The 16,275-nt window shown below is 45.3% G+C and overlaps 1 protein-coding gene across 2 annotated transcripts in view; it reads left to right on the top strand.

Moving 5' to 3' along the window:
• The first annotated feature begins 4,040 nt into the window (after positions 1-4,040).
• LOC117754645 (receptor tyrosine-protein kinase erbB-4-like) overlaps positions 4,041-16,275 on the top strand; it is a 286,366-nt gene continuing 274,131 nt past the window's right edge. For both annotated transcript variants that reach the window (XM_034573682.1, XM_034573681.1), the window contains exon 1: positions 4,041-4,694. In XM_034573682.1, coding sequence (XP_034429573.1) covers positions 4,616-4,694 — 79 coding nt within the window. In that variant the 5' untranslated portion in view covers positions 4,041-4,615. The remainder of the gene's footprint in view (positions 4,695-16,275) is intronic.

Raw genomic sequence — 16,275 nt, 5'->3', positions numbered from 1 at the left:
TCTGATTGATTTTTTTCTTTTTTATCAGTCAGCATGTCAAATGATGTGTCATCTCTGTTTATCTTTCCACTGTCGTCTCTGACTGGAGAACAGCCGGCAGCCTGAGATGTCAACCGACATAGATACAATCAATGGCAATCTACGACCTGAAAATGTTCACCACTGCTGTTTGTACTTGTCATTATAGAATGAGAATCTGTCCGCGGTCTCACATCTGATCAAAAAAATGATTCATAATTCTATAAATGCACGTTTTGAATAGAGGAGCATTTACATTGTTAATGGAATGGAGGAGTCCCAAAAAAAAGAGACAGTTGAATGTTGATAGAACTTTTTCTTATCAGCGTCTGCAGCGATTAGTGCAGGCAGCCATACTGGTATTGATTTAGTATTCCCTCACTGTGTAAAAAGACTGAAATACTCTGAGGTGTTGTGATAGTCTTTTAGCCCTTTTATTGCGTTCCTCAGACAACTTCAGCGTTATCGATTCAACAAGCCATTCTGTTTTGACAGTAACAAATGCCCGTAAGTGTTTGTAGCCGTCGCGTCTACGAAATGGAAATGCATTTCTTTTCCTCTATTTTTTTAAACAAAAAGAAGTATTCAACTTCTTTTTCTCTTTTTGTTTTGGAAAGATAGGGAATCGCAGAGGGATGGAAGAAGACATGTGGTGCTATCTGTTATCTGAAGGTCTTTTGTGCAGGTGCATATGACTTGAATGTCGTTTTTGTCCTGCACAAAAACAGGCAGTATAGTGGAGAGTGCTGGCTTTCACATGTTTTAATCCATTTGAAATTCCAGTCTTAATATCTTCACATACCAATTGAAGGACATAGTGCAGATGCATGCAGATGTAGACAAAGGTCAGTGGAGGCTGTTAACTGAATACTTCCCCTCACCCTCCCGTCCAAGCTTGTAGGAGAAAGGACAGTGGCCTTCAGGTTGAGTCAGTGGTTGGTTTGTCCCTTCTGGGCTACTGTAGAAACATGGTGGTGCAAGATGGTGGACTCATAGGAGGACGACCCGCTCCAGACGTATATATGAAAAGCATATTTGAAGGCCAAGAAAACACGTGAATTCTTAGTGTGTTACAGATAAATTATACAGTAGATATAGACAAGATAAAATAAGACTTTATTAATCCCAAAGGAAATTCTTCAACAAACTTGCCCCAAAATTACAACAATTTAAATTAGAACACAGAGGGAAAAAAACAGAAGAATATTAAACCTGTCTTTACTCGAGACAGTGAAACTAATGCTAAACAAAAGTGAGAGTCAGTAGTAAGGTTCAAAGGAATTATAGTTGTATGGGATATTGCAAATGATAGTGAAATAATCATATGCTGATTAAAAACATTTACACATATTGCACATTAATGGTATTAATGCACATGGAAAATACAAACAGAAATACATTGCACTCCTATCATATATGTAATGTATGTAATGTCTGAATATTCCTTTTCTACCAAGGTAACCCCAGGCCCTACATACTGAGCCTTTAACCACGTATGGCTCCACGTTTTCATTTTCTCCATCGCGGTAACACTTTCCTAAGGAGCATAGCTTTCCCAAAATGAATACATCTCTTTCTGGTGTATGTCTACTGAAGATCTGGAGTTTTCAGGTGTTTTTGTAAGTTTCAAACATAAAGAATATTCTCACCCAACATATAAGTGCAATAAAATCAGTTTAAAAACAAAAAGTCTTGGCAGCAAATCAACAGCACGGCGCACATATTTCAATCCTAAACTTCCTTCATCTCTGCAACATGTGGCTGGGACAGTTTATCATACTGAAGGTTTATCTAAGTGTGGGGGAGAAGTGCTGTGCTGCAGGGAGAGATTGCCTTTACTCGCACGGCACCAACAGAGCAAAACAATGTGCTGCATGATAAAAAATTGCTTCATAACTCTCACATTGTGTGTCTGGCATCATTATGAGGCACAATAGCCTCTGGAGGGGCCCCGGCTTTTATTGGCGTTCCTCTTGCAGCAGCAAAGTCTCATCCATTAAACAAATCAGGGGGTTATGTATTAGATTAGCCGTACAGCAGGCACCGGGGAACGCCGGGAAGAACACATGAAACCTCGTCTCGTTCCCTCTCATAATCCCCCGGAATAAATTACCTAATTGACAGCATTAGGATGATGCTGTCAGGAGGTGCCTCTTAAAGCGTAATGTATAATGAAAATACACAACACTGCTAAATTGCATTTTTGGTATTAAAAATGATAAACGGCAGCCATTTGGGGGCATATTTAGAGTGAAGCCTCTCCCCGTAGCGCGCTGCCAGATCTCATTTTTCTACATTTCTTAATAAATTTGTGGTGTCAGTGATATTAAAAGCTCATTTCTGCTGAGAAATATTTAATAACACTTCCGTGTGACGGAACGCCAATGTCACACAGGGAGCCAGGAAACGAGTTGGTGGCAGCTTGGATTTGCCCACCTCCCCCACTGTGCCGCCGCACCGCTGCTTTGACCTATGAGGTGAGGAATGGACTGCCCCCCACTGGCGGAGGGTCAATACTGCAGCGGAGGTTCAAGAAGTGCCCCTCACAGTTCAGTGCACACTATTCATTCTGCAACCAAGCTAAAAGAAGAGGAAGAAAAAAAAAAACAACAGAGCCGTTTGACTTTGTTCAAAGTGAAAAATGTCTGCATCACATTTTCTCAAAGCGTAAGGTATGCTTGGCATGGGGGGGGGGGGGGGGGGGGGGTTCCAGGATAAGAAAAAAGCACTGGGCCTGGCTTGTGTGTAAGAGTGTGTGTGTGTGTGCTCGCAAGTGGTCTGCCTCCCTATTAGAAGCACACAAAAAGCCTTGAAAGGTCCCTGGGGAGGAGTGACCTGCCTATAGCTAAAAGAAGGATGTTTATGGACTGGAGTAGATTATTGCCCAGGCGTTCACTTTGATGTAATGTGAAATTAAAAGGAAGGTAAGCTGCCTCTTCCAGTTATAGTGAACACCTGCTTCTAAGGGGCATAAATATCATCCTCATGTCTCCTAAAAGACCCATAATGATAGAATTTACTTCCACCCGATGGTTCCTGGTGCTTAAAACCTGATGTCATTACAGTCTAATGTGTTTGGGCCTAAAACTGGCTTCATTTTCCGGGTAAATATTTCACCTTATCCGCCTGTAAATATGCTTCAACTCTAAATATGTAATTAATCGGATAAATTGATACAATAAAAAACTATTTATTGCAATTAATGTCTTTGCCTTTGCAGACGCTGGCTACTTAGTATGTGTGTGTGTAGAGGAGAGACAGAACCTAAGGTGGGGGGGACAGTCATGAGTCAGAGTGCATGGTTTCCATCCAGATGTGCGGACATATTGTAACTCCGGGAGGCCTTCAACCTTCTCCCTCCCAAAGTTCGAAAGCAGCGCGGCAGCTGGTTCAGGAAAGTAATTAACCTTTTGTCACATTGTTTCCTAAGCTCCCATAAACTAGTTATTTTTTTTTTTCTGTCACTTGCAAAGTCACTGCTTTCAAACTGTTACAGATAGCTCGGCGAGCACGACAATGCCGCTATCTAAACGTTCTATTTGACTTCTATTTGTGTCATTTACACCGAGCCAACCCCGGGGAAATGATTACTCTGGTATGGAGAGATATTGCCTTCAACGGTAATGTACTCTGATAAGTGAGGAAAAATGGGAAGCCTTGCTTTAACATGCAGCAAGGGGGGGTAAAATGATCTCCTAATTCTGCTGTCAAAATATGTTTTTCTTGATTGCCTTATTATGTTGTATCACAGCCTTTGCACAATAAAGTGACCTTAGGTTTTAGGAGCACATATATAGAGTGGAGGGATGACAGGAAATGACAGATTGAGTCACCTTTAAATATATATATATATATATATATATATATATATATATATATGATGTTGGAGTTGTCACTGCACTCACAAAGCACAGAACCAGCAGTCAAATCCAGTTTTACGCACTTCCAATGTCCTATGGAATCTGGATTAGAGCCTCAATAGCGCATGCAAAAGCCCCCTATTAGTATCATCCAGCTCCCTTTTACCAATTACACCTCTACATCCTTCTCTCAGCATTTATCTCCACTGTGTTCAGCGTGACAGGTGCGACGGGGCCGACGCACAAATTCAGGGTTTTTTTTGGCGTCTCCCGTCAGCCAATGGCGGCGCCTCTGGAGAGGCGTCTGGTTGGATTCGGGGTGATGGTCGGGCACCTGTGCCAATCACAGCGTCCGGAGGAGGAGTTAAAGGGCTCGGAGGTTGTGTCTGAGGAACACGAGTCGACGGCGGCATTACTGTATCCAACTCCGGGAGTAATGGCATGAGTGTACTGCTTTATACTGTTTAGACGAGCCCGACAGTGCGCGCGTTTGGAAACTAATTTTCTGACCGTTTCTGCCTTCACGTCAGTCCCAAGTTGAGCCCGCGGGCGCTCGAGAGGCGGAGGCGCAGAGCGGGCGAAACAAAATTGTAAACTTAGTCCAAAGCGGCTAAAGTCCCCAAAGTCCCAGGCTGAAGAGGCTTCAGACGCGAGCCGCTCATCCTTTGTGGTCGTCTCGAGGAAGGATACCGCCGCTGGACATGTGAATTTAAAGGAGATAATCGCCAGGCACAACGATGAAACCAACGACCACCCCGTGTTGCTTCGGCTTCCTGCTGACCTGCTTCTTGTTTGGGTCGAGCTCCTCTCAACCAGGTGAGTGAACCCGTCCTCTGCCCGGTGCGCAGCCCTGCCTGTCGCTGCGCGGTGCTGGGAGCTCGGTGCGCACTGAGCGCAGCGGCACAACTCTCCTTCGAGCACACTTTTTCCAGTACTGTTCCTTTTACGCACGAATCCAGCGGGGTTTCACTGACGCGCAATCCACTCCTTGTACCGTGATTTTGTTTGGAGAAACGCCTTTGACAGTTGACAGGGATGGCGTGTGCAAAGAGCAGACACACCGGTGACGACGGTGCGAGCAGCTTGGAGCAGTGCATTTCTCTGCTGTGTTTTAAACTGAATGAAGAATTTGCTCTGTCTGCTTCGTGCACAGAGCGGCACTGTTGAATCTGGAGAGAAGGGAGAGCATTTTAATGTCCATCGCACGTGTCCCTTTAGACTCAGTGTGGACAAACACACACACAACCCCGCGTTACACCAGGCGACTGGGAGCTCGTCTTCTCTCCTGTGGATGTGCAAAGCCCGCGTTTTCTGCGAGACTCTGTTCCAAAGTTCTGTCTTGACTGTTTTTTTCTTTCTTCCCCTGAATGCGCACTAATGTGTCCCTGTAGTAGCGAAGGGATAATGAGCTGAAACCCCTGCGTCGCCTGTTGGTTTATTGGTTGCTTTATTTAAAACATCGGTTTGGGAAAGCAGGTTGTATTTAACAGCACACAGTTGGAAGCACAGTTGCCAGTTTCATTTACACAGTTTGTGATTACCGAACTTCTGTTGACAGTCACGCAGGGAGTCGTTTGGAAACGTTCCTGTCGTAGTTGTGTTTCAGCGCCGATCTGTGTCCTGCACCTGTGCAGAGGGTGATTCACTGGTGAACTTTCATCCGTATGCGTTCTGTAATCGGGATACAAGCAAAGCGGGTTACCGTGGAATCACATTATTCCTCATTTAAAACGAGGCCCCCTCGGGGGACTCGTGTGGACCACAGGTTTGACAAGCAGTCGGCGTCGGGAGCGCACATGACATTGGCAGCGGCAGTACCGTTTGCACAGCGCAGCGGCGCTCTTTACGCGCGGGCAGGTGCACTCACCAACTGTGAGTGTGTGAGAGAGAGAGAAAGAAAGAGAGAGAGGTTTGCAAATGTCACATAGTATCGACCAAAGCAAACCACTGCCATCACCATCAAGCAGGACGACGATGGAAATAAGACATGTCCATTACGCACATGCGTCCCCCCCCATCCAGCACTTTTCTCTGCTTTCAGCGACTCTCCTCACTCCCGCTTCGTGAGACTGCTCTGACCACATATTTAGAGTTGATGTAACCGATGCAGGGAAAGTGATTTAACCGCATGTGCACACATTAAACCTTACCCAAGCCTGTGTTTAGTCTCTTCAATTTGTCAACACCAGTGTTGAAAGTCTGTAGCCTATTGTCGTTTTTGTATTGAGTCTCACTGTGATTCATTTCGCTGCTTACAACACTTAAAAGAAATTCAAGCACAGATTATGTCGGTAGCCTAAAAAAAACATGTCGACATGTTTGCACTGCATGCGTTTTAAATTGCATCCCATAACCTGGAATTACGCACAGTTTAACACGCAGACCCACCACGTTAACCCATGGTGGATAAGAGCAAAGCGTTAAAAGGGGAACCGAGGGTGATTGAACTTAAATGTTGGATTTAGTGTTGAAGCGAGAGAGAGAGTCGGGAGGACGTCATCTTGTCGTTCTAGGCTCATAACGCTGCCGTCCGTAAATATGATGACAAAAGCGCAAAGTAATTATTCTTAAAGGAAAGTTGGAGAAATCTTAGTCCATGTCTGCAGACGACCCTCTGTTTTTACCACACAAGAACCATTTGGAGTTTGGATTTGGGGCTAATTTGGACGAGTTACGAACTTAAAAATCTCCCTATCGATACATTTATTTCGTTTATATATTAGTAAATGAGTTATTTCCCCCCGGCACATTCTGTGTTCAAGCAAGCGAGCTGCATTTCAGGGAGTGAAACAAAACATTTTATTCTAACACAACAAATGGAACCTAAAAACTCTGATTCCCCTCAGGACCACTTCTCTTCGCAGTGTTTCAATAACCTGTCTGGTGTTATTTCCCGGAAACGAGGGAATCCAGCATGAAGGTGACAGCGATAATTCTCTTTCTCACACACACACACACACACACACACACACACACACACAGACTGATGGCATCTCAGGTAGGGCGCCACGTCTTGTGTAAAATGTATTTGGAAGTTGAAGGAACAAAAAAAGCCCCGTGCACACGAACCGAAGGAGAAGAAGAGCGGCTTGTATGAATATCAGTGCGCGAGTTTCTGTGCGTGCGTGCGGATTAAGTTCTGTCACTGAGAGGGAATTGGCAGAGAAAGGCACCGTGATAGTGTGTGTGTGTGTGTGTGTGTGTGTGCGCGCGCGCGCGCAGGAGACGCACAGTCGGGTTTTTCACAAGCTTCCTCGACGCGAGCTCGTATCTCCCCCCGCCTAATGACTCATTAAAAACGTAATGCTCCGTGATAAATTGGGCTAAATTCATGTGAAATGTTCCACCAGTCGCGTCGGTTTGACATTTCTCTCAAATGTCACCTTTTTCTGCAGACACCTGTCCTAGATCCACGCATGTTAGGTGCAGGCGAGTCCTAAAGTTCCCCCAGTCCACGTGGGGGAGCAACACAAATACAGGTTTCCCAAACACCAGTACAGGTGAAGATGCCGAGTTGTGCCACAGGAGTCCCTGCTCTGCTCCTCAGTTTACTGCAGCTGGAGGACCGAGGCGGGAGATGCATATGGCTACAGCTGCTGGAACTCAACCATATGGTCATTTTCCAAAAACTCTATCGATGTTGATGAATATTCATATAGTTTGTGCGCAGGAGTGAATTCACATCATCTTCCCTAAGTGTGTGTGTGTGTGTGTGTGTGTGTGTGTGTGTGTGTGTGTGTGTGTGTGTGTGTGTGTGTGTGTGTGTGTGTTTTCAATTAGTGTAATCACTGCAATGAAGATAAACTCCATCCTTAAATGACCCTCTTTCTCAGCTCGGAGCGACTCCCTCTCTCCTCGTCTGAATTCTGACTCACAGGATGGAATTGGCTTCCTTCTATAAATGATAGTTAGAAGTATATTTGGTGGTTACACCTTCGCCTCCATCTTTTTTTTCCCCCCACAGTGGCACCAACTGTTTGCCGGATTGAAACTGACAGTGCACTTCCCGTTGTGCAGCTCATGCGAGAGTTCACAGTATATCAAAATGTTTACAAGGGGTCGAGAGAGCCACAGAGAGAGACTGGGTGAGAAAGAAAGGAAGGGGGGGGGGGGATTTATCATTTCTTTTTCTCCCACTCTCACCACGCTCTAGACTGACATTTCTTGTACACTATTCCTCATTGTGTCCGCTCCTTTTTCTGAAGCGATGGGAAAGAATGGTGTCACATTCGGCGGCCCACACAGATCAGCTTGGCCACAAAGCCCCTCTTACAGTCATATCTTTGCCTGCTGTCGTCGCCGGTTGAAGGAGTTTTGACCCTCCACTGCCAACCAGGCTTTTTTAAATTATTTATTAGAAGAGTCTTTGATTATAGGAGATGATCCACTTCCATTTGTCGGGAAGGAAAGGGCACGTGAAGCTCTTTGTTTTGAGTGAGCAGCTCCAGAGCGTGAATCCATACAGCAAAAAATGTTAGAGAAAAAAAATGAAATGCGGAGTTATCCTGTCTAGTTTCGGCTCACATTGATCAACCTGGGAACCAAGCTGATCAATGCCGGCTGAAAGATAAAAACATATTCTTCCCTTTTGTGGTAGATTTTTTTTCTTTTCTTTGCAATGATCAAAAGTAAAAGACACAACATTCATTCGTCATATTCTATGTTGCTGTAACCAGACAAGCAAAATAACCAAATGGCCAAAACACACTCGCTCCAGAAGAGTAATTCTCACCCCTCTCATTGTGTGTCCTCAGTCTCCCGTGGATTTCACCCTGCACTCGGATAAAGAATAAAACACCTTCTGCTTGTGTGTAAGCTTACACTGTGCTTTCATTGCAGTCGAGTGGAAAACGTTAAGTTTCCTATAAATCTCCCCCACTTCTCAACAAACTGCTTTCGGAGCACTGGCATCAATAATCAATGTGTGGCACCCACAATGCCACCCACCGATCCCCGATGAAAAATCACCAAATATTCCAACAGGGACTGAACGTGCGTGCGAGTCTATGACCTTATTCTACCTATAGATGTTTTTTTTTTTAAATCTCTAATCTCTTGTAATATCCTATAATTCCAACCATAGGCACTTTTGTACTTTGTATCATATTGTTGGATCACAACAGATTCCTTTTGTCCTGGGTGACAAGACGACATTAAAATAACTACGACGTTCTCCAGACACTGTTTTCCAGTTGTGACATGTTGATGGCCTAGTTATAGTCGGACTCTCTGCGGCGCGCAGAAATGATTGGATCATATCCTATGTGACCTTTACACACTCATTCATCACCTGCAGTTATAAATGCACCATGCATGTGCGTCGACGTGGCTATTGCATGTCCTCTTCGTGAAGGATGTCATAATTGGATTGGAGTGTCACCAGTGTCTGTTCCGGCTCAATGTGTCCAGCTGTTTATCACTCGCGTACTTAAAATGCAAACTCGTCCGAGGCCTGGTTTACGAGCAATTGGATTACGGCGGTTTTGATGACGTTTGTTGGGAGTGGAATGCTTGTTGCTGTTTTTCTCTCCATCTATTTTTCTCTGCTTTTTATGGTTCCTATCCTTCTTTCTTTTTTTTGCTTTTGGTAAATTGAGCGAGCTTTGTGCGAGAATGAAAGAGAAGAGAGCAAGAGAGAGACTCGCAAAATAGAAATACTGATAGCCTCTGTGCTGGCCCTGAGCGCTGACTACACAGCAACCTGAGTCTTCATTAACAAGGTAGCGCAAAAAACACTTTGAGCGTGAAGACAAGAGGGCTCCTGCTTGAAATCGCTGACAATATCCCACCGCTAGTTTAGACAGATTGGGGACTAACTTCCAGTAGTGGAGGAAATCAGTCCACTGCGATTTAATTAGGTTGGCAAATGTGCGTTTAGGGCCACCAAGCAGATGCTTGCAGCATGAAAAACGACGGAAGTCTCGGGGCTTCTAGTAACAATCAGGCTTTCTGAGTGTGCTGTAATGGAATCGACACAAACAACACTCAAGAAAAGAGGCCAAGCGATACAGTGGAATGCACAGTGCAGAAAACTGTCAATCAAAAATCTCCGCTAAGACTTTTTCTCCCTGCACTTTGGGTGGTGCAAGGTTATCAGAGTGAATAAGTTACTTTTCCCGAAAGGAAAGTCTGTATTTATATAAATGGTTTGACTCCAAACTCAACCAGAATCTTTCCACCCTCAGTGAAAAATCAAGCAATGACCAAAATTTTAGGTTAACTTCAATTTCTCGGAGAAACAATCACATGGTTCATGGTTATTCAAAATGAAACGTGCAAAACTTTTATTGTTTTGTCAACATATACATTCTTCAGAATGTTGTGCGCCGTTAATCACATAACGTCCACCAGTGCAGAGTGGTGGCCAGTGCGCCTCACACGTACTCCACTATACTCCCTCCCACACGCTCACACACACGTACCCACGCGCTCATACTGTGTTCACCCTGGGCCATCACATCCTAAGTACGAGGCAAACGTGTGAGATCCAGGCCTTTACTCCTGCGCTCGCCAAACAATGTGGATGTTGGGGGTGGTGATGGGGGGGCTGCAGGCATCATGTATGTCTGTCAGTGTGTGAGACTTTTGATCCCCTTTGTTGTTGCTGCTGCTCTTCGCACAATGAGCCCGTCTGTCCTCTGCATCCTCCTGGAGGGCTGCGGGAGGCTGTCAGGCACCAACCCCTTTTTGACAACCACATTTTTGAGGGTTTCAAAATGTTGGTGACAAAGGCTCTGGCAAACATGCGCATACGCCGTGTTTTTGTGTGTGTGCGTATGCGTGTGCGTGCGGTGACTGTGTGTCCCGGCGTTTGTGTGCGCGGCTGCATGGTTGGGGGGATAGAGGGTGACTGACAGACTAACCATGCTCCAGAGACTCTCTTTCTGCTCCACTGTCTGCTTGTTCCGCTTCCTCCACCCACCCTCTGCCTTCATCTGTGGCTTTGTAAGCCTCCACATAATGTGGGAGCATTAAAATGACAATGGAAATTATGGCTAATCTTTGTTAAGACACACTCATTACCGCCATGTTTCAGAATGAGAGTCCGACGATAAGAGTTGGTCCGCCGTGTCTCTTTTTTTCCTTCTTCCCTCTGTGAAGCGACAGCCTGACACATTGGAGTGATGTGTTTTATTCTCCCTTTTTTTTGTGTTATTTTTCTATTCCTGCTCACAGCTAATAATGGTGGTGAACATATGAAAGGATGATAATAGCCTGACAACTTGGGCATGAAAGACTAGCTCTACCTTCAAATGAGCTTTTCGTGTGTGTGTGTGTGTGTGTGTGTGTGTGTGTGTGTGTGTGTGTGTGTGTGTGTGTGTGTGTGTGTGTGTGTGTGTGTGTGTGTGTGTGTGTCCCGACTCCCCTCCCCTCTCTGTCTCGTTCCTCTTTTAGTAATCCCCTTCCAAAATATTCATAGCTAATCTGCATTTACAATGTAATTACAGACGGGCTTTGAGTGGTATCGGATATGGCCGGCGGAACACGGGCTTCACGCAAAATCTTGATTTGGTGATTTGTACGCCTGAATAAATATGAAACAGCCTTGGGATGTGGTTAAAGGTGGAAAGTTGAAATTGAAAAAAAAAAAAATTGAAATTAAAACAAAAAAAAATTATGTTCTTAACTACTTAGCCGGCCACTGCTGTCAATCTTAGCAACCCATGTGAAATACATATGTCTTATAGAGGCCTTGCATCTAAAAGGATCTGCTCCACGTCTGTGTTATTGCTCCGCACACAGAATTAAATAAGTCACGAAACTATCCCCCTCTGTCTTTCTGTTTTGCCCCCACCGCTCAAACCCTGTTGTCAGCTTTCAGGGGGTGCTGCTGCTGGCCTCCGTTCAGTGCTAATGGAGCGGCGTGCCCCGTGTGCTATTCTCGCAGGTCGATTTTTCACTTGTGATAGAGGTGAGGGTGGTGGTGGCGGCGGTGGAGGGGTGGCGTCCTTTTAAATGAAGCACTTGGCGTTTGTGACCTGTAATGAATGAGTTTGCAGTCAGTCATGGCAGCTGTAAGGAGACATCTGGGAGCGAGAGAGGCGGAGGGAGAGGGAGAGATTCAGACTTCACCGGGAAACAGTGTATCTATGCGAGGCTGAGAAAAATAGCTGCGTCAAACATGCTATCGCTCCCACGAAAAAAAAAAAGAAAGGTTACAGCACGAAGAATCTCACTGTAATACCATCAAGATTCATATTAAATCACAATGATTTAACGCTGGGGGAGAAAAACGTAAAATTGAGTACAACAAGCACGGTATAAACCCATGGCTGAGGAGCATGAGCGCAGAAGTCTCAGTCTGACCATTATTTACAATGGTTATTATTCATCGGGGTGAGGATGAGGAGAAACACAGGCTGCGATGAAGGACGAAGCACACAGTCGAACAGGCTGAGACAAAGAGAATGAACAGAAAAAGAAAGTACAAATAATGATCGGTTTTGATTTCCTGCTTTTCTCAGCCGTGCATCAACTCTGCACAAACATGAAAATCTAACATGGGAATTATTCTAACATTTATAATAACCTAAATAAATACTACCCTTTGCACAATGACTTGTGGCTTAACACGGAAAGATCGGTTGAGTTCACAAAGCGTGTTTTGGTAGTTTTGTATTGGAATATTGATTTATTTACTTCATTTTTTTCTTTGTTGAGAGAGAGAGAGAGAGAGAGAGAGAGAGAGAGAGAGAGAGAGAGAGAGAGAGAGAGAGAGAGAGAGTCTGAGCCAGAAAATACAGGAATCTCAGAGCTCAGTGGAATAATTGAGTCGTTAATATTGATCAACAGCTCTTTCAAAGACCACATTACAGTCATTTATGTCCCTTTTAACCTCAGCCACAGATACAGTCAACTTTATCTCAAGAAAGAATCTGTTTTTTCTGGGGATGTTCATTGAGGTTTTTAGGCCTTTTTAACAGGATCAGTATCTGCTGGCAGATAAAAGCCAAGACAGATTAGAGCATCTTCATGAAAAGGGACATCATACATTTCATTTTTCTTTGAACAGGTAGTTTTTTTAAATATACATTCACTGTTGAAATAAGAGCGTCTCAAAGGAAACGCTGTTTCAAGCCCGTATTAGTGCGGCTGTCGCTGGCGTGTGAGGCAGCAGTCACCTTGCAGCAGAGCAGGAATAGCGCAGCTCTCTTTCCCCCCTTGGATGTGAAGGTACATAAAGCACAGGATGAGAGAAGCAGGAAAGGCAATTGACCTTGGCTGCTTTTGGGGGCCGGCTATATAGCCATACGGATGGATGCTATGGTTCTGCAGCTTTGCGGGAGGGATGGAGGGAGGGGGAAGAAAGGGACAGTGCTGAGCGTGGCAGTTAGTGTTCGGTGTGGGAAAGCAGTTTTTAAAATGCATGCATTAAAAAGTTCAAAGTTTAACCATGCTGCAAAAAATAGGATAGCTGTAAAAGTCATTGATCAGAATGTGCGTGTCTTTGGAACATATATTTTTTCTTCTTGCAGGAACTTCAGGGTGCATGTGGGCATGAGTGTATATCAAATGTGAAAGGAGCTGACTAATTGCGGACCGGGTCCAGAGCCAATCCTGGCTCTTTTGCCCCGCTGCGCCAGCCTGTTTACCTGAGACAGGGGTGTTTTATCTCAGCATGTCACTAGTGCACGTGTAAACACACACGGGGGGGTACACTGCATTTCATACTGTGCTCAGCCCCCCTGCCTTTGTTCCAAAACCTCTCTCCCACAGAGAGACATCATCCCCCTATGGCAAGGTGAATAAGGGTGCTGATATACGATTATTTGTAGCAGCCAGAGTGAGACAGAAACGAAGGGATTGCGGAGGGGGGGGGGAGTGGGAGACAAAAGAAGAGAGGAAGTCTCCTAATTTTAGCCGGAGAAGGGCAGCCAGGCGGCCGCGTGCACAGGAGGAGAGGTGTCTTTCGGCAGGGAGAGGACATGGGTGAGTGTCTTGGGAGTCTTGGTTAAAGCGGTTGCTATCACAGGAGCTGGACGGACAATTAATCAGCAGCAGCCCAGAGGGGGTGCAGGGACTCTGACAGGGATACTTCATTCTGCCCGACACACACACACACACACACACACACACACACACACACACACACACACACACACACACACACACACACACACACACACACACACACACACAGATCTCAGGACAGACTCACCCGATGCTTCTCCTCACTCATTTCTTTTCGCCTTTTGTCCTCATGGTACATCTTGTTTCCTCCTCCTTTCTTCTTCATCTGCCTTCTCCCTCCTCCTCTCCTCTCTTCTCCTCTTATGTGTTTTATTCCCTGAACCTCTCGTTAAGTTAAGACTCCCTCTCCTGACCCAGCGGCTGACTCCGAACTCTGTACAAGTTTGAGTTTCTCGCAGCTGTAGAGCGAGGGACAGGGAGGTCGGGACAGAAGAGCAATGAGGTGAGATAGGAAGGACCGGTGGCTATACTTCACCTTAACTGCCCCGGCCCTCCTCCCTGAGCCCAGCCCTCCATTTGTGCCTCTCCACCAGCACCCTCTCCTCCGCTCTGTCTCAACACGGCTGGCACCGGGTGATTGATGGATCCAGATTTGACATGGCCCAGTTCACCCGAGGGCGTTAGCAAGGACACTGGTGAGATTTAGCCAGATGCTGGGTGAAGGCAGACGGGGACAGTACGAGACAAAGAGAGGCAGCAGGGTGTGGTGGACACCGTTGACCGGCGTACCTTGCCAGGGTTTCTGGGATGAGTCAGCATTTTCCTCAAACGGTGCACCTGTTAACAGTTTTCCATTGTGTCACCCTGTGGGTTTTCCACCATTTTTTTATTTTTCTTTATTGAATTACAGCACATTGGCACTGCTCACTGGAGACCAATGGATTTTTTCATGTATGACGAGGATTTGCAATAGTTTTAAACCAGGGTTTCCCTCAGCAGATACAGTGCATTAATTAAGATCTGTTGATGATGCTCATCTTCAAGCTCTCGCTGTAGCCATATTGTTGTTTTCATGAACTCCAGAGAATGGTCGCCTGTCACATATGAACAATACAGCAGGAGATTCTCTGGTCAAGTGCGTTCACAGCAACACACAAATCTCCTGAGCGTTCAGACGAGGGGAGGCGCAGCGTGCAGGAGGCAGGGCGTATTCATTCTGGTGCGGAGATCACATGAGCACACCAACACTGACCCTTGTCACCAAAACCTCTTGAATCTCATTATCTTTCCAAGTTGACATCTTCGTCTTTGCCTTCTACATGTATGGCCCCTTTTTTTTCATATTGAAATATTTCTATTATTATTTTATTTTTTATTTTTGTTTCTGTCCCGTCATCAACATTCCCGGTCGATCACAGCGAATACTCCGAAACATCTCCTGCTGTATTCACACCTTCAGACATTATCCAGAGTTTTAACCAGGAACTGACTTGGATATATACCTAATGAATGTCTGCTCATACATGTACCCACAGCGAGTCCAACTGTCACCAAGTTCAATTGCATGTAGTGGCTGCGTGCTGCGTCCCCCCTCCAGGAGGGTCCTGGTCCTCTCGGTAAGCAAACACCCACTTGACATGGAGCCAGGCGAAGGGGGAACAAGGCCCTCAGTGTGTCCGTGCTCCGAGTGCTTTGTCCTGGAGGAGGCTCCCGCCGTGGCTCCTGGCTCCCAGCTCCACGTGACTCGCCTGGAAATGAGGGAGGCACTTGTCTCATGGACGTTGTCTGGACGGGGACGGGCCCTTTTCACATTAGACCTTTAGGCAAAATGTAGCTGAATGGTTCCAAATGTTGACACTGGATGACATCTGCTTGATTTACCAGAAAACACTCACATACACAGTCACAAATCCATGTCACATTTATTTTTATCGTCGTTTGAATAAAATGTGCATCACAGGTATAGTGGCTGACTCACCCCTACAAAGACTTTGGGATACAAAGCAATGCAATATTATCAAAATCATATCATAGCCAAATTAAATGATGACGAATGTAAACATTAAAAATAAGTTTGTGGACAAAAGGTTTGAAAGAGAAATAATATTGCAGAGCTCTGTGGGTATTTCTTCCAATCCTTTTTGTTCAATTCTGGTTTTACAACTTTGTTAGCTGCCTAATTCTTATCTGAAAACTTGCATGTCTCCAGATGCTTTCTTATATAATTCCCATGCAGCGAAACCGTATATGCATGAAAACAACTTTCTTTCCCTCCCACACTACAATAGCTGAACAATTTTGAAAATTATATTTCTCTTGCTATACATACAACAGTCTGTATTTGGAAGAAGGATTGAGGCAGACGCAGCGCGGCAGAGGCGTGAGTATCCTTTAACCACAGCACCACTCAGGTCCTCGCATCATCATTTTCCACATGCTCGATTTTCACCTTCCACAGCAAAACACAAAGCTGCTGTTTTAAGCT

This window comes from Hippoglossus hippoglossus, chromosome 21 (assembly GCF_009819705.1).
Source record: "Hippoglossus hippoglossus isolate fHipHip1 chromosome 21, fHipHip1.pri, whole genome shotgun sequence".
Taxonomy (NCBI): Eukaryota; Metazoa; Chordata; class Actinopteri; order Pleuronectiformes; family Pleuronectidae; genus Hippoglossus; species Hippoglossus hippoglossus.
The sequence above is the reverse complement of the archived record's forward strand: the minus strand, read 5'-3'. Positions and strand labels throughout refer to the sequence as shown.